General features: G+C 45.4%; 1 protein-coding gene across 1 annotated transcript in view; it reads right to left on the bottom strand.

Annotated features, from left to right (window-relative positions):
- The window catches only part of MOXD1 (monooxygenase DBH like 1), a 108,979-nt gene extending 89,274 nt beyond the window's left edge, over positions 1-19,705 (bottom strand). Inside the window, 2 exon segments of the mRNA XM_038742222.1 lie at positions 19,429-19,632; positions 19,634-19,705. Coding sequence (XP_038598150.1) covers positions 19,429-19,632; positions 19,634-19,705 — 276 coding nt within the window.
- Between the last annotated feature and the right edge of the window lie 3,657 nt (positions 19,706-23,362).

The following is a 23,362-nucleotide window of genomic DNA, read 5'->3' as shown; positions in this document are numbered from 1 at the left end:
TTACCTCATCTGTAAAATGGGGATTAAGACTGTGAGCCCCCTATGCGACAACCTGATCACCTTGTAAACTCCCCAGCACTTAGAACAGTGCTTTGCACATAGTAAGTGCTTAATAAATGCTATTATTATTATTATTATCATCAACTATAGTGAAAAAGCTAAGTGAAAAAGAGGATTGAGGAGGGATGATGAGGAGTTCTGCTTTGAACATACTGAGCTTGAGGTGCTGCCAGGACATCCATATGGAGAGGTATTCCAAGCATTAGGAAACTCAAGATTTCTGTTTTGAACATACTGAGCTTGAGGTGTTGCCAGGACATAATAATAATAATAATGGCATTTATTAAGTGTTTACTGTGTGCAAAGAAAGCACTGTTCTAAGCACTGGGGAGTTTACAAGGAGATCAGGTTGTCCCACGGGGGGCTCACAGTCTTAATCCCCATTTTACAGATGAGGGAACAGAGGCCCAGAGAAGTGAAGTGACTTGCCCAAAGTCACACAGCTGACAATTGGCAGAGTCGGGATTCGAACCCATGACCCCTGACTCCAAAGCCCGTGCTCTTTCCACTGAACCACGCTGCTTCTCTATATAAAGTCAATGTGCTATGTAATACCTCTCCGTATGGGCATCCATATGGAGAGGTATTCCAAGCATTAGGAAATTCAAGATTACACATTTGTTGGGGAGAGGTAGATATGGGAGTCAGTCACCTCTGTGTATCAGCAAAAGTCATGGGAAAAGATGACCCCCAAAATAGGCAACATAAAATTAGAAAAGAAGAGGACCTAGAACAGAGCCTTGAGGGGCACCCAGAGCTAGGGATTGGGGAGCAGAAGAAAAGCCAGTGAAAGAACCTGAGGAGTAGCCAGAGAGATAGGAAGAAAATCAGAGAAGAAATGTGTTGGTAAACCAAGATTTGGATACTTTTTCCAGAAAGAGAGAGGGACCACCATGTCAAAGGTGGCTGAGAGATAATAGAGAATTAGATGGGAGCCATTATTGGGGTGGTGGCACTTGAAAGTTTGAAAGCATGCAGCCTGAAGCAGAGGCCATGCGAACAAAGACCTGGAAGGGAACGCAACTTCTTTGCAACAAAGTGGGGAGGAGAGAAATCTGGAGTCCCCTCCACCCTCCTCCACCCTACAGAGAAATGCTCTAGGTTCAAGCAGGCTACCATATGATGTCCAGAATAATGCACACAGCAAAACAGAATTGAAGCAGCATGGCTCAGTGGAAAGAGCACGGGCTTTGGAGTCAGCAGTCATGGGTTCAAATTCCGACTCCACTAATTGCCAGCTGTGTGACTTTGGGAAAGTCACTTAACTTCTCTGGGCCTCAGTTACCTCATCTGTAAAATGGGGATTAAGACTGTGAGCCCCCTGTGGGACAACCTGATCACTTGTAACCTCCCCAGTGCTTAGAACAGTGCTTTGCACATAGTAAGTGCTTAATATATGCTATCATTATTATTATAGCATCTGGAACAGGAGAGAGAAGTGAGCTTTTCTCCCCCTCAAAGGAGGTCAAATTTCTGAGGCCTACCCTAGGGGCATGAAGAGATTGATTTACCTAAGGCACTTAGGATGTCAGAGCAATCAGGATTAATACCTGGAATAAGGAGCCTGACAATATAAATTGTTTCCCTGGTGTGTTGTGAACTGAGTTGAGGTATCAAACAACTCCAGCTGCGCCCCTGGGTTGTATGCAACATTGTGTGGTTGTAACCCAGAGTAAAGTATCAAATAATTCCTGTTCTACTCCTGCGTTGTACATATTACAACCCAGGACATTCATTCAATCATATTTATTTAGTGTTTACTGTGTGCAGAGCACTGTACTAAGCGCTTGGGAAGTACGGGTTTGCAACATATACAGACAGTCCCTACCCAACAGTGGGTTCACAGTCTAGAAGGGGGAGACAGACAATAAAACAAAACATATTAACAAAATAAGATGAATAGTAAATATGTACAAGTAAAATAGAGGAATAAATCTGTACAAACTTATATACAGGTGCTGTGGGGAGGGGAAGGAGATAGGGTGGGGGGAATGAGGAGGGGGAGAGGAAGGAGGGGGCTCAGTCTGGGGAGGCCTCCTGGAGGAGGTGAGCTCTCAGTAGGGCTTTGAAGGAAGGAAGAGAGCTAGCTTGGCGGATGTGTGGAGGGAGGGCATTCCAGGCCAGGGGAAGGGCGTGGGCCAGGGGTCGACGGCAGGACAGGTGAGAATGAGGAACAGTGAGGAGGTTAGCAGCAGAGGAGCGGAGGGTGCGGGCTGGGCTGTAGAAGGAAAGAAGAGAGGTGAGGTAGGAGGGGGCGAGGTGATGGAGAGCCTTGAAGCCCAGGGTGAGGAGTTTCTGCCTGATGCGCAGATTGATTGGTAGCCACTGGAGATTTTTGTGGAGGGGAGTAACATGCCCAGGACATATCATCCCGCTCCTCAAAAAACTCCAGTGGTTGCCCATCCACCTGCACATCAAACAAAAACTCTTCATCATTGGCTTTAAAGAACTCCACCTCGCCCCCTCCTACCTCACCTCCCTACTCTCTATAACCCAGCCCACACACTTCAGTCCTCTAATGCTAACCTTCTCACTGTGCCTTGACCTCGCCTATCTCACCGCCAGCCCCTAACTCACACCTTCCCTCTTCCTTTCCGATAATTACCCTCACCCTATCAAAGCCTTGTTGAAGGCGCATTTCCTCCAAGAGGCCTTTCCAGACTAAGCCCCTCCTTTCCTCTTCTCCCACTCCCTTCTGCATTACCCTGACTGTTCCCTTGGTTATTCCCCCCTCCCAACCCCACAGCACTTATGTACCTATCTGTAATTTATTTATTTGTATTGATGTCTGTCTCTCCCCCTATAGACTGTAAGCTCATTGTGGGCAGGGAATGTGTCAGTTTATTGTTGTAATGTACTCTCCCAAGCACTTAGTACAGTGTTCAATAAATGTGATTGAAAGAATGAATAGTATGGGTGGCTATGACCTGGGATAGGTCATATAAACTTGTTTAGACCTTGCTCTCAGGTATAAGCTCACATGCATTTCAGCTCATAAACTTAAATGAGCATTAACTTGATTATGATCTGTACCTCTGCCTGCTTATTTCAGCTCTCACTTTAAGAACCAGGTGTGTACAAGGCAACTCTGGGAGGGTTTTCAATCACAAGTGCAAGCGACTGTCAGTTTTGGATAATCACCTCTTTGAGGTGGGGTTAGGTCGACAGTTTGGAATGTGTTTCCACCTTCATTTTGCAGTCTGTTATGGAGATTTTAGGAAGGAATCAACTAAGAATTTTGAATAGTGGATTATTTTATTGATTCTACACAATGCTTAGCCACTGCCAAAAACCTTTTGTCATGCAGTAATCATCTTCTGAATTGCCCAGGGAAATCTAAGCTTATTAAAGCTTAATCCATGAGTTGGGTCATGAAAATGTTATGTCTGAGACATGTTAACACAGGGTAGTTTTCTTGAGAAAATTTTACCTTGGAAAAAAAATACACCTCTATGAAATGTAATTGGAGTTTTTGAGTGTACCATGGCAACTATGCAACAGTCAACATCAACATGAACATTGGCAAACACTTCATCTTACTCACTTAGAAAGAAAGAACCCAGAAAGCGTGAGAAACGGTTTACCACCTGGAGTAACTGCTCGCTGATGACTCTCTTATATAAAAGCTCTGGGGGGTAAAGATGGCTTCTGGTATCTAAGACCAAACAGTAGTGTGAACTCTTTGGATTGTAATGAAAGATGCAAAATGGCTTTATTTTAGGCTTGCAGAATGTAAGCACAGCTGCAGGAAGAATCTTGAGAAAAATGTTGCCATCTGGCATTATGTACTTTCGCAGGTGCTTGTAATTTTTTAAAAAAAAACTAAAAATAAATTCCTTCCAATATTGTTGTCTATATCAATGTTTCTATATAAATATAATCATTAGATGATAATATCTTAAATCGACATAGAACCTTTATGTGCAAATCCTGCAATACAATGCCTCCTTCTTAAAATTTTTCTCGTAAAGGGGCAGGCACATAGCACAGCTCAAAAACCAGACTTTCCGGGGGATAATTAATCTGAGCAGGATTACCCCAATGGTTGGTGGGAGCATATACTTTAGCAGCACATAAAACATAGACACACACACACACACACACACACACACACACACACACACACACACACACACACACACACACACACACACACACACACACACACCCCCCCCCCCCCCCCCCCCCCCCCCCCCGGGCTAATTGTCCTTTCTGCTTACTCACTTGTGGCTTGGTGAATGGAGTTTGCCAGGAATTTGGTATCACTCCTGTGGAACTGGTAGACCTCAATGAACCAATCAGTCAATCAACAGCATTTATGGAGTACAAAGCACTGTACTAAGCACTTGTGAGAGTACATTACAATAGTTGGTAGACATGTGAGCCCCCTTCTAGACTGTGAGCCCACTGTTAGGTAGGGACCATCTCTATATGTTGCCAAATTGTACTTCCCAAGCGCTTAGTACAGTGCTCTGCACATAGTAAGATTGAATGAATAATAATAATAATAATAATGGTATTTGTTAAGCGCTTACTATGTGCAAAGCACTGTTCTAAGCACTGGGGAGGTTACAAGGTGATCAGGTAGTCCCACGGGGGACTCACAGTTTTAATCCCCAGTTTACAGATGAGGGAACTCAGGCACAGAGAAGTTAAGTGACTTGCCCAAACTCACACAGATGACAGTTGGCATGGCCAGGATTTGAACCCATTACCTCTGACTCCAAAGCCCAGGCTCTTTCCACTGAGCCATGTAGACATGACCCTACCCACAAGGAACTGGGAGTAAAGAGATAGAGACAAATGTCTATCAAACATATTTATTGAAACTTACTTTGTGCAGGGGGCTATACTAAGCACTTGGAAGAGTACAGTATAACAAAGTGTTGACATGTCCCTGCCCATAAGGAGCTTACAGTCCAGAAGACAATATCTTCATCTTTCCAAGATGGAGGTTGTGTGCGCTAATCTAATCTAAAGTACCCAAATATATTCCTCAACAGAAGTTGCTAAAGTTTCCTCCCTGAGTAGCTAAAAAAAAAAAATTTGCAATAGCTAAATGATCACAAGGCAGACTTTAGCAACTACCATAAAGACCTTTTCATTTACTAAACAGAATCACTGCAATATTAGAAAAATTCTGATTCTCCCGAATACAAGTTCAGTATTGATCCATTAGGAAGACATTTCATGAGGTGATGGGTATGGGAGTTTTGTAAATACCAAATTTTAAGAAGCTTTATTATATGTCCAGCATTTAGCAACATAGCATCTACTGAATTATCTAATTCTTAAGCAGGGTGATAGAGAACATTCACAAAGGCAAGCCTGGAATTAACCTCACAGTATGGCATTCAAAAAACCTTTGGAATAATTATTTTACCTCTTATGCTTATTTTCATTAGTATAACTTTCTAAAGTGTGGCCTGCCGATGAACACTTTCCCAGAATTACATGAAATTGAAATTTCCAGAAGTAATCTCTTAAAATAAATGGTTAAAAAGATAAACACTGATACATTTTCATCCTGTTTGTATATAAGTATAAATAATTAAAATATTGTCCAATCAACTGGTGGCATTTATTGAGTGCTTGCTGTGTGCAGAGCACTGTACTAGGTGCTTGGGAAAATGCAACAGAGTTGGTTGACTTGTCTCCTGTCCACAAGGAACTCAAAACAGGTAAGAAGGGTCAATCTTTGAAAGCTGATGAAGTCTTCATGTCTATACTTGAGTAGCTGCAAATCTTGTCCTATAACTTCTCAGTGATGCTGAGTGGAAAGAGTAGCTTGAGGGAAACATGAGGGTTTACTGAAATGGATGTTTGTGAATAACTATGCATCCTATTTCAATTTAGACTCCTCATACTTAGACTGAGAGCCCTGTGTGGGCCAGGGACTGTTGTTCAACCTGTTTATCTTCTGTTTACTCCAGTGTTTACTACGTAGTAACTACTTAAGTACCAGGCAGATTTTATCCAAAGGAAAATGATCAAAAGCCATAGCTAGTCCCTGGAGCCATTATCATATTTATTCATAATTGGAAGACTTGACTGCTTAACTGGTTCACATTTTAAGAGAGGAGCATCACATCTGTGATGTAGATAGGCTGCCTCTCTCAAACTCTCCTTTCACCATGGTTATTAAAATCCCCCCTGAAATTCTGAATCAAAAGCTTACAATTAACAATAGCTGTTAATGCAAGTAAAATTGTTTTTGCTACTGTCCCTATGTAATAATTGATTTTAAAAAAATACTGAACTCAACTTTTCCCTCACTTAAATTCACTCCTACTTATCAACACTTCCTCACCAAATGAGTTCATTGAGATCTGTAGTCTTCAGGGTGATATGTGTGTTTGCATTAACTCTTTCAAATCATCAGGAAATTACATGTATCCATCAACTCTGCTGTATTGTATTTGCCCAAGTGCTTAGTAGTGTTCTGCATACAATAAGCACTCAATAAATACTATTGACTACAGCTGCTTGTAACAGCATATGTTTTATTTGACCAACTTATTTGAAGGACTCTTTAAGGAGTCTAAGAAGAGTTAATGCTTCAGCAAAGTCCCCCCAATTCACTTCAAAGGAATAATTTCAAGTGTTTGGAGAGTATTGTTCCCTGATTTGTTTTTTTGTTTTGTTTTGGGGGGGAGGGGGTTTAGTGTGGGAAAAAATTCAAGAAATTGGTGAGGCTGGGACTTCCATGACAATCTACCAAGGGCTCTGCATTAAGAAGCCACTTAAAATCCTCATCAGTGACTTATTGAGCACTTACTATGTGCAGAGCACTGTACTAAGTGCTTGGGAGAGTACAATAACAATTAGCAGACATGTTCCCTGCCCATCAATTCTTGATTTTTCAAAATTAAATATTCTTCCCCAGGGTATGCAATGGAAAGTATTACAAATGGTGAGCCAAAAAAAAAAACAAAACCAGAACTATGGTTTCCAGAAGGGAAGATCCTGAATGAAACACTGAAGAACACCTTTCTGGTCTTTCCAGTAAAAGTTTCAGAGAGATGATTATCGAGTTGGAAAGTTGTGCAGTTTTGAAGGGTTTCACGGCCAAAAGTCAGCTCAGGAAAATTATCCTCTTGAGACAGTTGGGTGTGTCCAACTTTCTCCACTTCACATTGTGGAAGGTCTGGCTGTTGGTAGGAAACCCTTGCTACAGTAGAAAACGGACTTATTGAAAAAATAAGCAGCAGCTAGTGCGACACCTCCCATTATCTCAAATGACCCCCAAACAAGTATAGATGGATCTCTTTATTGTCTGGAAAACTTTTCTTCATTAATGGAGAGGAATAAATATCTCCTAACAATGGCCCAGCTGAGCTATGTCAGCACTGGGCACTTTCATCTTTCCTTCTGTGGCCTTTCAATTTGCTTTCTAAACAGTTATTGTTGTCCTTGGCAGGAGTGCACTTAAAAGACTGCACAGGACAATTGCATAACCCCAGGGGAAGTTCCATTTTCTCGTCTTTAACCAAGCGCTTCCCAACAAGCAGTGTAGTGACCTCAGAGACTACTACAGATAGCTGAAGTGCCTCCATTTTCAGGGACAGCTAACAAGCAAGCCTATGGTAAATGCTAAAGTCCATTTCTGCTGCTGTATCACTGAAGATGTCTTCCCTAAAATGAGGATGAGACCATTTCTGTGCAAGTTCGATTTTTCATGACCACGGTCTTTGGTAATTCACACAAGATGGGCATTCATCCACCAGAATTCCTTGTCTCAGAACAAGGGGCCCTCAGCAGCTGACTGCTAATCAGGCGGTCACCAAAGGTCAAAGAGGACTGAAGAACAAAAATGCATCTTTCATGGATATGGTTACAAAATGAAAGACTGCCCAGAGCGCTAGTGTGGCACTAGATAGGGTAGCACTAGATGTGGGCAATAATACGGGGATAATATTTTCTCCCATACAATCTGCTCCAGAGAAAGTTTATTTAGCATATTAGATTTGGATAGAAAAACCTCTCAGATTGCATCTTCCTTAGTAGTAGCAGAGCAGTTGAGAAGCAGCTGGCTCAGTGGAAAGAGCACGGGCTTGGGAGTCAGAGGTCATGGGTTCTAATCCCAGCTCTGCCACTTGTCAGCTGTGTGACTTTGGGCAAGTCACTTAACTTCTCTGTACCTCAGTTACCTCATCTGTAAAATGGGGTTTAAGACTGTGAGCCCCACGTAGGACAACCTGATCACCTTGTATCCCACCCGCACTTAGAACAGTGCTTTGCATATAGTGAGCACTTAAATGCTATCATTAGTAGTAGCAATAATAATAATGGTATTAAGTGCTTACTATGTGCCAGGCACTGTACTAAGCACTGGGGTGGGTATAAGTAAATCAGGTTGGAAACACAGTCCCTGTACCTCGTGGGGCTCACAGTCTCAATCCCCATTTTACAGATGAGGAAACTGAGGCCCAGAGAAGCAAAGTGACTTGCCCAAGGTCACACAGCAGACAAATGGTGGAGCGGGATTGGAACTGATGACCTCCTGACTCCCAGGACCATGCTCTATCCACTATGTCACGCTGCTTCACCTAATAGTAGTAATAGCATTTATTAACTGATTACCGTGGACAGAGTTCCACAGTTAGATTGAGCCCCATGTAGGACAGGGGCTGTGTCTTGATACAATTATCTTAAAATATCTACCCCAGGGCTTAGCATATAGTAAACACTTTACACCGTTACTATTAATAATGATGATAAAAATAATGCTAGGCACTAAAGAATACACATGTGGAAATTAGACCCACTCCCTGTCCCTCAGGGACTCACAGTCTTCCTTCTAGTTTCACATTTTGTCTTGGAAATCTCTGGTTCCTGCCTAGGCTTAAGACATGGTTCACTCATGTCTTTGCCTCTCCCTCCAGTCCACCATCATACTTGGACAGAGCACTGTCATTGATCTTTTCACCTTTGCTTTCTAACATCTGCTACTTCTCTAGTCTCCAGTTGCCTCAAGAGGAATTGGTCAGGTCACCAGTTTGACCTTCCAAGTCTCTAAGCTCCCCGAGATCTAAAGCAGTGATTCTCGCATCAAAAGATGAAGAAATCAGATCATATGCATCATAAAAGGTACACAGAGTCTTAAAAGACGATGTGAATGGGAATCCCAAAAAATAACTGAATTTGATTTTTAAGGAGAACCCAATGAATGTAGGTACCCAAAAATGGAAAAGGCCACATCTTATTGTCACTTCAGCTTTCTCTGAACATGAAGGAGCACTGAATCCAGTTTGAAATTTGAATGATCAGTGCTAGTTCGTACTGCTTCCCTTCCAGACTCCCTTGGATTTTCTTCACTTGTTCTTTGGGGAAGTTTAATGTGCTAACATTTTTCATTAAGTTCAGAAGAAGATGTCTTGAGTTCCATTTACTCACTGACATAATTGTTGCTGATCTTCCTGTCACACTGATAAAAATTAGACATAAACAGGCTCAAACACCGACACTCAAGTGATGAAAAACTAAACTTGGCCTGGAATAAACAGCTGGAAGTGTGTTTTGCTAACATTTTTCGGCACGGTGATGTTTTCCATTACTAACAGCCTCTTAAGCATTTCATCCATCTGAAAAATGGGATCTGTATTGGACCAGTAAACTGCATTGTTTCCTCCAAACCTGAGAAATATAGTTTCTCTGAGCTCCTAGGATCTGCCCTGAAATGAAAAACTGTGATAATAGTAATGTTCTTCAGAAAACTCACCAACATGACCCTGTGGAGTCACACTCCTTTTTCACTCTCTCAATATAAATGCTTTTTAAAGATTTTCATTCATTCAATCATATTTTTTGAGCGCTTACTGTGCGCAGAGCACTATACTAAGCACTTGGGAAGTACAAGTCGGCAATATATAGAGACAGTCCCTACCCAACAACGGGCTCACAGTCTAGAAGGGGGAGATAGACAACAAACCAAAATAAGTGGACAGGTGTTAAAATCGTCAGAATAAAGTTATAGCTATATGCCCATGATTAATAAAATATACAGAGTAGTAAATAAGTAATAAATACATACAAATATATGCAAGTGCTGTGGGGAGGGGAGGAAGAGAAGAAAAAGGGAGCTCAGCCTGGGAAGGCCTCCTGGAGGAGGTGAGCTTTCAGTAGGGCTTTGAAGGGAGGAAGAGAGCTAGCTCGGTGGGTGTGTGGATGGAGGGCATTCCAGGCCAGGGGAAGGATGTGGGCCAGGGGCCGACATCAGGACAGGTGAGAAAGAGGCCCAGTGAGGAGGTTAATGGCAGAGGAGAGAAGGGTGCAGGCTGGGCTGGAGAAGGAGAGAAGGGAGGTGAGGTAGGAGGGGGTGAGGTGATGGACAGCCTTGAAGCCAAGATTGAAGAGTTTTTGCTTGATTTGGAAGTTGATAGGCAACTACTGGAGAATTTTTGAGAGGGGAGTGACATGCCCAGAGCGTTTCTGTACAAAGATAATCCAGGCAGCAGAGTGAAATATAGACTGAAGCAGGGAGAGACAGGAGGATGGGAGATCAGAGAGGAGGCTGATGCAGTTATCCAGTCGGGATAGGATGAGAGATAAACCAGCAAGGCAGCGGTTTAGATGGAGAGGAAAGGGCGGATCTTGGCGATTTCTGTTCCTACTTCCCAGTGCACTAGGTGTGACCATTTCTAGGAGAGTTCTCTTTCAAAACCATTTTAAAGACGTGCTTAATCATTCTTAGCCAGTATTTCTTGAACATCAGCAGGGGGGAGAATGTCTCAAAGTTAGCTTAAAGGAGGCAGTTTCCATGTAACAACAATTCAAATATACTATTTTATATTTGTCTGTGGAGAGTGAGTAGGATGCCATATTGAAATAAGAGTCCATATAGGGCTTCTCATCTTTTTGCAAAACATCAAAAATTTTTCCCCTCACTCAACATTAATGCTTAAACAGATTAAATAATATCCTTTTCTTCGAAGTGCATGAGGATGAAATTCCAGTAGAGAAATATTAAGTACGGCCCCCTTCTTGGTCCTTGTTCTGAATCAAAAATCTGGTTTAGAAAGCCAGTGTGACTTATGCAATGGCCACAGGAAGCTGCTTTCAGTAACTTGTTCCCAAGAGAGCAATCTTCAAATGCCTTTTGTCAATTAAGGCTAAGTAAGAGCTGGGATGTTTCATCAAAAAACAAAACTGATTATGTAAAATGGCTCATCTTTTCTAGCACGATGATTCTAGGAAGTCATAAAAGGAGTTGACAAAGATAACTTTCTCCTTTTTTCTAGCTGATGTTCGTTCTCGGGATTTTATGGCCAGGCTGCAGGAGTCAGTAAAGTCTAGATTCAGCTCTTTTATTTTGATAGGAATGGATGGACAGGATAGGGAACTACCCACTTTGGCCAGCCCAAGGCAGCGAGTGGGAACATCTGGGATTTTCCTCTATTCCCATTCAAGTTTGTGAGATTTTCCGGGGTGGGTGTCTATGAACACTCCCCAAACTGAGCAGCTGTCAACCAGACCTACAGCTCCTTGCCGGATGGGATCACAGGGACTCCCAGCTAAAATGCACAGGCGCATGAAGCAAAGTGCTGTCCCGGGGAACAGTTTAACAGGGAGGGGATGTCTTGCCGCGGGGGACGACAGTGCCAGTGATGGGTGGCCAGTGATGGACACCAAGGGCAAAACTGCTGGTTCCCAGACCACTGGCCCGAGGATCACAGTGTGGCTCACTTTCTGGCTACAAAGTGGCCAAGGGAGGGTCCTGTACCCTGAGGTTCTGCTTTGCCACACCTCCCTGACTCCCCTGAGCAAGAGAGAGGTGGACAGGGTCAGCTTTGCTCAGCTCGGGTAGCAACAGATCCTGAGACATCCATCCCATCCTGGGCTGGTGCGTCAGGAGGGATGGTGAGCGATGCGCCAGCCTGGCTCTTGCTCCTCTGCTCCCTGGCTTGGGCACCGTGAGCAACGGAATCCGGAGAGCAGGAACAAGGAATATACCTCATCTGTCAAATGGGCATTGAGACTGTGAGCCCTATGGAACAGGGATACGGGACCATCCCCTCTAGACTGAAAGCTCATTGTAGGCAGGGATTGTCTCTCTTTATGGCTGTATTGTACTTTCCCAAGCGCTTAGTTCAGTGTTCTGACAGTAAGAGCTCAATAAACACAGTTGAATGGAGGCCTTCCCAGACTGAGCCCCTTCCTTCCTCTCCCCCTCGTCCCCCTCTCCATCCCCCTCATCTTACCTCCTTCCCTTCCCCACAGCACCTGTATATGTATATATGTTTGTACATATTTATTACTCTATTTATTTTACTTGTACATATCTATTCTATTTATTTTATTTTGTTAGTATGATTGGTTTTGTTCTCTGTCTCCCCCTTTTAGACTGTGAGCCCACTGTTGGGTAGGGACTGTCTCTATATGTTGCCGACTTGTACTTCCCAAGCAATTAGTACAGTGCTCTGCACACAGTAAGTGCTCAATACGATTGATTGAATGAATAACTGTGTCCAATCCCATTTGCTTGTGTCCACCCCCAACGCTTAGGACAGTGTCTGGCGCACATAGTAAGCACTTAACCAATACCATATTCATTATTATTATTGTTATCATTATGTGGTGGGGGAGCAGGATGGTAACAAGAACAGGTGTTCTGATTATGTAAAATGGCTCATCATTTCTAGCACGATGATTCTAGGAAGTCATAAAGAGTTGACAAAGATAACTTTCTCTTTTTTTCCCTTCACCCCTCCTCCTCTCCCCCACAACCCCCGCCCAGTTCTCTGGGACAGGACAGGCACGACCCTCCCTTAACAGGGAGTGACTCCTCTTCTTCTCCCCACCTGGACCCTAATAATAATAATAATGATAATAATAATAATGGTATTTATTAAGCGCTATGTGCCAGGCGCTTTACTAAGAACCCTGGGATGGGTACATACAAGCAAATCAGGTTGGGCACACTGCCTATCCCATTCAGGGCTCAAGTTCTCAATCCCTATTTTACAGATGTGGTAACTGAGGCACAAAGAATAATAATGGCATTTGTTAAGCGCTTACTATGTGCCAAGCACTGTTCTAAGTGCTGGAGTAGATAAGGTAATCAGGTTGTCCCACTTGGTGCTCCCATTCTTAATCCCCATTTTCCAGATGAGGTAACTGAGGCACAGAGAAGTGAAGTGTCTTGCCCAAAGTCACACAGCTGACAAGTGGCGGAGCCGGGATTAGAACCCTCATCCTCTGACTCCTAAACCCGGGCTTTTTCCACTAAGCCACACGAAGTGACTTGTCCAAGGTCACACAGCAGACAATAATAATAATTATGGTATTTGTAAGAGCTTACTATATGCCAAGCACTGTTTTAAGCGCTGGAGTTGATACAGGGTAACTAGGTTGTCCCACATGGGGCTCACACTTTTAATCCCCGTTCTACAGGTAAGGGAATTGAGGGACTGCCTCCCCACCTTCTAGACTGTGAGCCAGGTATGGGCAGGGACTGTCTCTTTATTGCAGAATTGTCCTTTCCAAGTGCTTAGTACAGTGCTCTGCACACTGTAAGCGCTCAATAAATAATAATAATAATAATTTTGGTATTTGTTAGGCGCTTACTATGTGTGAAGCACTGTTCTAAACCCTGGGGGAGATACAAGGAAATCAGGTTGTCCCACATGGGGCTTAGTCTTAATCCCCATTTTCCAAATGAGGCAACTGAGGCCCAGAGAAGTTAAGTGACTTGTCCAAAGTCACACAGCTGATAAGTGGTGAAGGCGGAATTAGAAACCACGACCTCCGACTCCCAAGCCTGCACTCTTTCCACTGAGCCATGCTACTTCTCAATAAACACGATTGAATGAATGGAGAATAATAATAATCGTATTTGTTAAGTGCTATGTGCCAAGCACTGTTCTTAAACTCTGATAAGTGAGGTAACCTGTCCAAGATCACCCAGCAGACAAGTGACAGAGTAAGGATTAGAACCCATGCCCTTCTGTCTCTCATGCCTGGGCTCTAGCCCCTATGCCACGCTGCAGCAGGAGCCCAGTTTGGACAGATCGGAAAGGGGAGAGCGGCGAGGGTCGGGGGGCATCGGGGTAGCCCGGCCGGACAAGTCAGCCCAGCCCGGAGGGTCCAGCAGCTGATCGACAACGGTCGGGGGGAAACCGAGGTGCTTGGAGAGGAGCCTCCCTAATGTCATCATCATCATCATCAATCGTATTTATTGAGCGCTTACTGTGTGCAGAGCACTGTACTAAGCGCTTGGGAAGTACAAGTTGGCAACATACAGAGACGGTCCCTACCCAACAGTGGGCTCACAGTCTAGAAGGGGGAGACAGAGAACAAAACTAAACATATGAACAAAATAAAATAAATAGAATAGATATGTACAGGTAAAATAGAGTAATAAATATGTACAAGCATATATACATATATACAGGTGCTATGGGGAAGGGAAGGAGGTAAGATGGGGGGATGGAGAGGGGGAGGAGGGGGAGAGGAAGGAGGGGGCTCAGTCTGGGAAGGCCTCCTGGAGGAGGTGAGCTCTCAGTAGGGCCTTGAAGGGAGGAAGAGAGCTGGCTTGGCGGATGGGCAGAGGGAGGGCATTCCAGGCCCGGGGGATGACGTGGGCCGGGGGTCGACGGCGGGACAGGCGAGAACGAGGTACGGTGAGGAGATTAGCGGCAGAGGAGCGGAGGGTGCGGGGTGGGCTGCAGAAGGAGAGAAGGGAGGTGAGGTAGGAGGGGGGGCGAGGTGATGGACAGCCTTGAAGCCCAGGGTGAGGAGTTTCTGCCTGATGCGCAGATTGATTGGTAGCCACTGGAGTTCTCTGAGGAGGGGAGTAACATGCCCAGAGCGTTTCTGGACAAAGACAATCCGGGCAGCAGCATGAAGTCTGGATTGAAGTTCAAATGCCGGCTCTGCCAATCGTCAGCTGGGTGACTGTGGGCAAGTCACTTCCCTTCTGTGGGGCTCAGTGACCTCCCCTGTAAAATGGGGATGAAGACTGTGAGGGCTCCCCACCCCCACCCGTGGAACAACCTGATAATAATAATAATTATAATATTATAATAATAATAATGTCATTCATTCAATCATACTTATTGAGCGCTTACTGTGTACAGAGCACTGTTCATTCATTCAGTTGTATTTATTGAACGCTTACTGTGTGCAGAGCATTGTTCATTCAGTCAGTCATATTTATTGAGCACAGAGCACTGTTCATTCATTGTCGTATTTATTGAGCGCTTACTGTGTGCACAGCACTATTCATTCATTCAATCGTATTTATTGAGCGCTTACTGTGTGCAGAGCACTGTACTAAGCGCTTAGAAAGTGCAATTTGGCAACATATAGAGACAGTCCCTACCCACCAAAGGGATCACAGTCTAGAAGGGGGAGACAGACAACGAAACAAAACAAGTATACGTGCATCAATAGCATCAAAATAGATCAATAGAATTATAGATTATGAGAAGCAGTGTGGTTCAGTGGAAAGAGTTCGGGCTTGGGAGTCAGAGGTCATGGGTTCAAATCCCAGCTCTGCCAACTATCAGCTGTTTGGCTTTGGACAAATCACTTCTCTGTGCCTCACCTATCTCATCTGTAAAATGGTGATTAAGACTGTGAGCCCCACGTGGGACAACCTTGATTATCTTGTATCCCCCCCCCTCCCCCAGCGCTTAGAACAGTGCTTGGCACATAGTAAGCGCTTAATACATGCCATTATTATTATAGATATATACACAAGGAAGAGGGTGGATTGGTATTGGTAAGGAAGAAATGGGGACAGGGCTAACCCAGGGGCTCACTAGATTGTACGATAGAAGTGATAGTATTGATTAAATACATCTGAAGTTTAGAGTACAGTATTAAGCACTGCCAGTTGCCCTCAGGGCAAGAAGGGAGTTGGGGGGCACTGTGGGTTTAAGGTGGGATTTTAGTCTAGAACACATGGTGAAGCCAATGATAATAATAATAATAGTAATGATGACGATGGTATTTGTTAAGCGCTTACTATGTGCCAAGCCCTGTTCTATAAGCTCCGGGGAGGATACAAGATGATCAGGTTGTACCACGTGGGACTCACAGTCTTCATCCCCATTTTACAGATGAGGGAACTGAGGCCCAGAGTAGTTAAGTGACTTGCCCAAAGTCACACAGCTGATAAGTGGTGAAGGCTGGATTCGAACCCATGACTTCTGACTCCAAAGCCCGGGCTCTGGCTACTGAGCCGACGCTGCTTCTCGTAATAATAATGATGGCATTTATAAAGCTCTTACTATGTGCAAAGCACCGTTCTAAGCGCTGGGCAGGTTACAAGGTGATCAAGTTGTCCCCCTGGGGGGGGCTCCCAGTCTTTATCCCCATTTTACAGATGAGGGAACTGAGGCCCAGTGAAATGACTTGCTCAAAGTCACCCAGCTGATAAGTGTTAAAGGTGGAATTCGAACTCACGACCTCTGACTCCCAAGCCTGGACTCTGGCCCCTTAGCCATGCAGCTTCTCACAATAATAATGATGGCATTTATTAAGCGCTTACTATGTGCCAAGCCCTATTCTAAGCGCTGGGATAGATACAAGGTGAACAGGTTGTCCCACCTGGGGCTCACAGTCTTCATCCCCATTTTACAGATGAGGTCACTGAGGTCCAGAGAAGTTAAGTTAGTTATTAAGTTAGAAAAGCAGCGTGGCTCAGTGGAAAGAGCCTGGGCTTGGGAGTCAGAGGTCACGGGTTCTAATCCCAGCTCCGCCGCTTGTCAGCTGTGTGACTTTGGGCAAGTCACAACTTGCGGAGCCGGGATTTAAACCCCTGACCTCTGAATCCAAATAATAATAATAATAATAATGGCATTTATTAAGCATTTACTATGTGCAAAGCACTGTTCTAAGCGCTGGGGAGGTGACAAAGTGATCAGGTTGTCCCACAGGGAGTTCACATTCTTCATCCCCATTTTACAGATGAGGTAACTGAGGCCCAGAGAATCAATCAATCAACCATATTTATTGAGTGCTTACTGTGTGCAGAGCATTGTACTAAGTGCTTGGGAAGTACAAGTTGGCAGCACATAGAGACAGTCCCTACCCAACAGTGGGCTCTCAATCTAAAAGGGGGAGACAGAGAACAAAACCAAACATACTAACAAAATAAAATAAATAGAATAGATATGTACAAGTAAAATAAATAGAGTAAAAAATATGTACAAACATATATACATATATACAGGTGCTGTGGGGAAGGGAAGGAGGTAAGATGGGGGGATGGAGGGGAGACGAGGGGGAGAGGAAGGAAGGGGCTCAGTTTGGGAAGGCCTCCTGGAGGAGGTGAGCTCTCAGTAGGGCCTTGAAGGGAGGAAGAGAGCTAGCTTGGTGGATGGGCAGAGGGATTGGGGGCATTCCAGGCCAGGGGGGATGACGTGGGCCGGGGGTCGATGGCGGGACAGGCGAGAACGAGGCACAGTGAGGAGATTAGCGGCCGAGGAGCGGAGGGTGTGGGCTGGGCTGGAGAAGGAGAGAAGGGAGGAGGAGAAGGAGAGAAGGGAGGTGAGGTAGGAGGGGGCGAGGTGATGGACAGCCTTGAAGCCCAGGGTGAGGAGTTTCTGCCTGATGCGCAGATTGATTGGTAGCCACTGGGGATTTTTGAAGAGGGGAGTAACATGCCCAGAGCGTTTCTGGACAAAGACAATCCGGGCAGCAGCGTGAAGTATGGATTGAAGTGGGGAAAGACATGAGGAAGTGAAGTGACTTGCCCAAAGTCACACAGCTGACAATTGGTGGAGCCAGGCTTTGAACCCTTAACCTCTGACTCCAAAGCCCGTGCTCTTTCCACTGAGCCACGCTGCTTCTCTAAAAAATCTGCCTGCCTGGATTACTGGGTTTTTTATGGCATTTATTAAGCGCTTACTATGTGCAAAGCACTGTTCTAAGCACTGGGGAGGTTACAAGGTGATCAGGTTGTTCCACGGGGGGCTCAGATTTCATCCCCATTTTACAGATGAGGCAACTGAGGCACAGAGAAGTGAAGTGACTTGCCCAAAGACACACAGCTGAGGCAGAATTTGAACCCATGACTTCTGACTCCAAAGCCCACGCTCTTTCCACCGAGCCACGCTGCTTGTTTCCAAAGCCCGAGCATAAGCATAGAGAAGCAGCGCGGCTCGGTGGACAGAGCCCGGGCTTTGGAGTCTTTTAGACTGTGAGCCCAGTGTTGGCTAGGGACCGTCTCTATATGTCGCCAACTTGTACTTCCCAAGCGCTTAGTCCAGTGCTCTGCACACAGTAAGCGCTCAATAAATACGATTGATTGATTGATTGATTGGAGTCAGAGGTCACGGGTTCAAATCCCGGCTCCACCAGCTGTCAGCTGTGTGACTTTGGGCGGGCCACTTCGCTTCTCTGTGCCTCAGTTGCCTCCTCTGTAAAACGGGGGTGAAGACTGTGAGCCCCTCCCGTGGGACAACCTGATCACCTTGTAACCTCCCCAGCGCTTAGAACGGTGCTTTGCACATAGTAAGCGCTTAATAAATGCCATTATTATTTTTAGAGAAGCAGCGTGGCTCAGCGGAAAGAGCCCGGACTTTGGAGTCAGAGGTCATGGGTTCAAATCCCGCCTCCGCCACTTGTCAGCTGTGTGACTTTGGGCAAGTCACTTCACTTCTCTGGGCCTCAGTTCCCCATCTGTAAAATGGGGCTGAAGACTGTGAGCCCCACGTGGGACAACCTGATCACCTTGTATCCCCCCAGCGCTTAGAACAGTGCTTTGCACATAGTAAGCGCTTAACAAATGCCAACATCATTATTATTATTATTATTATTAAAATGGGGATGAAGACTGTGAGCCCCACGTGGGACAACCTGACCACCTTGTATCCCCCCAGCGCTTAGAACAGTGCTTTGCACATAGTAAGCGCTTAACAAATGCCAACATTATTATTAAAATGGGGATGAAGACTGTGAGCCCCACGTGGGACAACCTGATCACCTTGTATCCCCCCAGCGCTTACAACAGTGCTTTACACATAGTAAGCGCTTAACAAATACCATTATCATTCTTTTGGACTGTGAGCCCTCTGTTGGGTAGGGACTGTCTCTGTGTGTGGCCCACTTGTACTTCCCAAGCGCTTAGTCCAGTGCTCTGCGCACAGTAAGCGCTCAATTGATGATGATGATGAGCCACTTCGCTTCTCTGTGCCTCAGTTCCCTCCTCTGTAAAAGGGGGATGAAGACTGTGAGCCCCAGGTGGGCCAACCTGATCACCTTGTAACCTCCCCAGAGTTGAGAACAGGGCTTGGCACGTAGTAAGCGCTTAACAAATACCATCATCATGAGAGGAGTCCCAGCAGCGTCCCCTCCCCTCCCCTCCCCTCCCCTCCCGGGCCTCCGGAGGGGAGGCCGGCTGGGGCAGGGGGGGCTTACCTGCAGGTAGGGCCGGCCCCCGGCCACTCCTCCCAGGACCATATCGGCCGAGGCCATGGCCCCGGTGGGCGAGAAGCCGAAGCCCACGTAGCCGGCGGTCCGCACCTCCAGCCGCACGTCCAGTAGGCTGCCCGTCCGGCCCCAGCTGAGCCGGTAGCGGCCCCGGCGGTCCAGCAGCAGGCTGTGCGGGTAGGCCCGGCCCCCCCGGGGCCGCGCCGGCCGGCCCGCTCAGCCCCAGCAGCCCCAGGAGCCCCAGCAGCGCTGACCACCCGCCCATCCTGCTCCACACCACCGGGGCTGGGAGGAGCCGCCCGGGGAATCAGACATCCGCAGGACACAGAGGGCTGGGGACCGCCCCACTCCTCCCACGTTTCCTCTCCTCCTCCCCAGCCCTCCCTCCTTCCCCTCCCCGCAGCACTTGTACCTCTTTCTACGGATTTATCTTTCATTCGTTCATTCAATCGTATTTATTGAGCGCTTACTGCGTGCAGAGCACTGGACTAAGCGCTTGGGAAGTACAAGTTGGCAACATAGACGGTCCCTACCCAGCAGCCGGCTCACAGTCTAGAAGTCTTCTAGACTTAACTTAGATTTTATCTTCTTTATCCCCTCCTTCCCCTCCCCACAGCACTTGTATCTATTTGTACAGATTTATCTTTCATTCGTTCATTCATTCAATCGTATTTATTGAGCGCTTACTGTGTGCAGAGCACTGGACTAAGCGCTTGGGAAGTACAAGTTGGCAACATAGACGGTCCCTACCCAACAGCCGGCTCACAATCTAGAAGTCCTCTAGACTTAACTTAGACTTTATCGCCTCCTTCCCCTCCCCACAGCACTTGTGCCTCTTTCTACGGATTAATCTTTCATTCATTCATTCAATCGTATTTATTGAGCGCTTACTGCGTGCAGAGCACTGGACTAAGCACTTGGGAAGTACAAGTTGGCAACGTAGGCGGTCCCTACCCAACAGCCGGCTCACAATCTAGAAGTCTTCTAGACTTAACTTAGACTATCCCCTCCTTCTCCTCCCCACAGCACTTGTACCTCGTTCTACGGATTTATCTTTCATTCGTTCATTCAATCGTACTTATTGAGTGCTTACTGCGTGCAGAGCACTGGACTAAGCGCTTGGGAAATACTAGTTGGCAACATAGGCAGTCCCTACCCAACAGCCGGCTCACAATCTAGAAGTCTTCTAGACTTAACTTAGACTTTATCCCCTCCTTCCCCTCCCCACAGCACTTGTACCTCTTTCTACAGATTTATCTTTCATTCGTTCATTCAATCGTATTTATTGAGCGCTTACTGTGTGCACAGTACAGGACTAAGCACTTGGGAAGTACAAGTTGGCAACATAGACGGTCCCTACCCAACAGCCGACTCACAGTCTAGAAGTCCTCTAGACTTAACTTAGACTTTATCTTCTTTATCCCCTCTTTCCCCTCCCCACAGCACTTGTATCTATTTCTACAGATTTATCTTTCATTCGTTCATTCAATCATATTTATTGAGCACTTACTGCGTGCAGAGCACTCGACTAAGCGCTTGGGAAGTACAAGTTGGCAACGTAGACGGTCCCTACCCAACAGCAGGCTCACAATCTAGAAGTCTTCTAGACTTAACTTAGACTTTATCCCCTCCTTCCCCTCCCCACAGCACTTGTACAGATTTATCTTTCATTCGTTCATGCAATCAACCGTATTTATTGAGCGCTTACTGCGTGCAGAGCACTGGACTAAGCGCTTGGGAAGTACAAGTTGGCAACATAGACGGTCCCTACCCAACAGCCGGCTCACAATCTAGAAGTCTTCTAGACTTAACTTAGACTTTATCTTCTTTATCCCCTCCTTCCCCTCCCCACAGCACTTGTATCTATTTGTACAGATTTATCTTTCATTCGTTCATTCATTCAATCGTATTTATTGAGCGCTTACTGTGTGCAGAGCACTGGACTAAGCGCTTGGGAAGTACAAGTTGGCAACATAGACGGTCCCTACCCAACAGCCGGCTCACAGTCTAGAAATCTTCTAGACTTAACAGACTTTATCGTCTTAATCCCCTCCCCACAGCACTTGTATCTATTTGTACAGATTTATCTTTCATTCGTTCATGCAATCAATCGTATTTATTGAGCGCTTACTGTGTGCAGAGCACTGGACTAAGCACTTAAGTACAAGTTGGCAACATAGACGGTCCCTACCCAACAGCCGGCTCACAGTCTAGAAGTCCTCTAGACTTAACTTAGACTTTATCTTCTTTATCCCCTCCTTCCCCTCCCCACAGCACTTGTATCTATTTCTACAGATTTATCTTTCATTCGTTCATTCAATCGTATTTATTGAGCGCTTACTGCGTGCAGAGCACTGGGCTAAGCGCTTGGGAAGTACAAGTTGGCAACATAGACGGTCCCTACCCAACAGCCAGCTCACAGTCTAGAAGTCTTCTAGACTTAACAGACTTTATCTTCTTTATCCCCTCCTTCCCCTCCCCACAGCACTTGTATCTATTTCTACAGATTTATCCTTCATTCGTTCATGCAATCAATTGTATTTATTGAGCGCTTACTGCGTGCAGAGCACTGGACTAAGTGCTTGGGAAGTACAAGTTGGCAACATAGACGGTCCCTACCCAACAGCCGGCTCATAGTCTAGAAGTCTTCTAGACTTAACTTAGACTATCTTCTTTATCCCCTCCTTCCCCTCCCCACAGCATTTGTACCTCTTTCTACAGATTTATCTTTCATTCTTTCATTCAATCATATTTATTGAGCACTTACTGCATGCACAGCACTGGGCTAAGCGCTTGGGAAGTACAAGTTGGCAACATAGACGGTCCCTACCCAACAGCCGGCTCACAGTCTAGAAGTCTTCTAGACTTAACTTAGACTATCTTCTTTATCCCCTCCTTCCCCTCCCCATAGCACTTGTACCTCTTTCTACAGATTTATCTTTCATTCATTCATTCAATCGTATTTATTGAGCGCTTACTGCGTGCAGAGCACTGGACTAAGTGCTTGGGAAGTACAAGTTGGCAACATAGACGGTCCCTACCCAACAGCCGGCTCACAGTCTAGAAGTCTTCTAGACTTAACTTAGACTTTATCTTCTTTATGCCCTCCTTCCCCTCCCCACAGCACTTGTACCTATTTGTACAGATTTATGTTTCATTCGTTCATGCAATCAATTGTATTTATTGAGCGCTTACTGTGTGCAGAGCACTGGATTAAGCACTTGGGAAGTACAAGTTGGCAACATAGACGGTCCCTACCCAACAGCCAGCTCACAATCTAGAAGTCTTCTAGACTTAACTTAGACTTTATCTTCTTTATCCCCTCCTTCCCCTCCCACAGCACCTGTATATATGTATATATGTTTGTATGTATTTATTACTCTATAATACGTGGAAAGAGCATGTGCTTTGGAGTCAGAGGTCATGGGTTCAAATCCCAACTCTGCCAAGTGCCAGCTGTGTGACTTTGGGCAAGTCACTTAACTTCTCTGTGCCTCAGTTACCTCATCTGAAAAATGGGGATTAAGACTGTGAGCCCCCGGTGGGGCAACCTGATCACCTTGTAATCTCCCCAGTGCTTAGAACAGGGCTTTGCACATAGTAAGCACTTAATAAATGCTATTATTATTATTATTTATTCTATTTATTTTATTTTGTTAATATGTTTTGTTTTGTTGTCTGTCTCCCCCTTCTAGACTGTGAGCCCACTGTTGTGTAGGGACCATCTCTATATGTTGCCAACTTGTACTTCCCAAGCGCTTAGTACAGTGCTCTGCACACAGTAAGCGCTCAATAAATACGATTGAATGAATGAATCTTCTAGATTTAACTTCTAGACTTCTAGTCTATCTTTTAGACTGTGAGCCCACTGTTGGGTAGGGACTGTCTCTATATGTTGCTAACTTGTACTTCCCAAGCGCTT

This window comes from Tachyglossus aculeatus, chromosome 2 (assembly GCF_015852505.1).
Source record: "Tachyglossus aculeatus isolate mTacAcu1 chromosome 2, mTacAcu1.pri, whole genome shotgun sequence".
Taxonomy (NCBI): Eukaryota; Metazoa; Chordata; class Mammalia; order Monotremata; family Tachyglossidae; genus Tachyglossus; species Tachyglossus aculeatus.
Note: the sequence above shows the minus strand (reverse complement) of the source record. Positions and strands in the feature narration are given on the sequence as shown.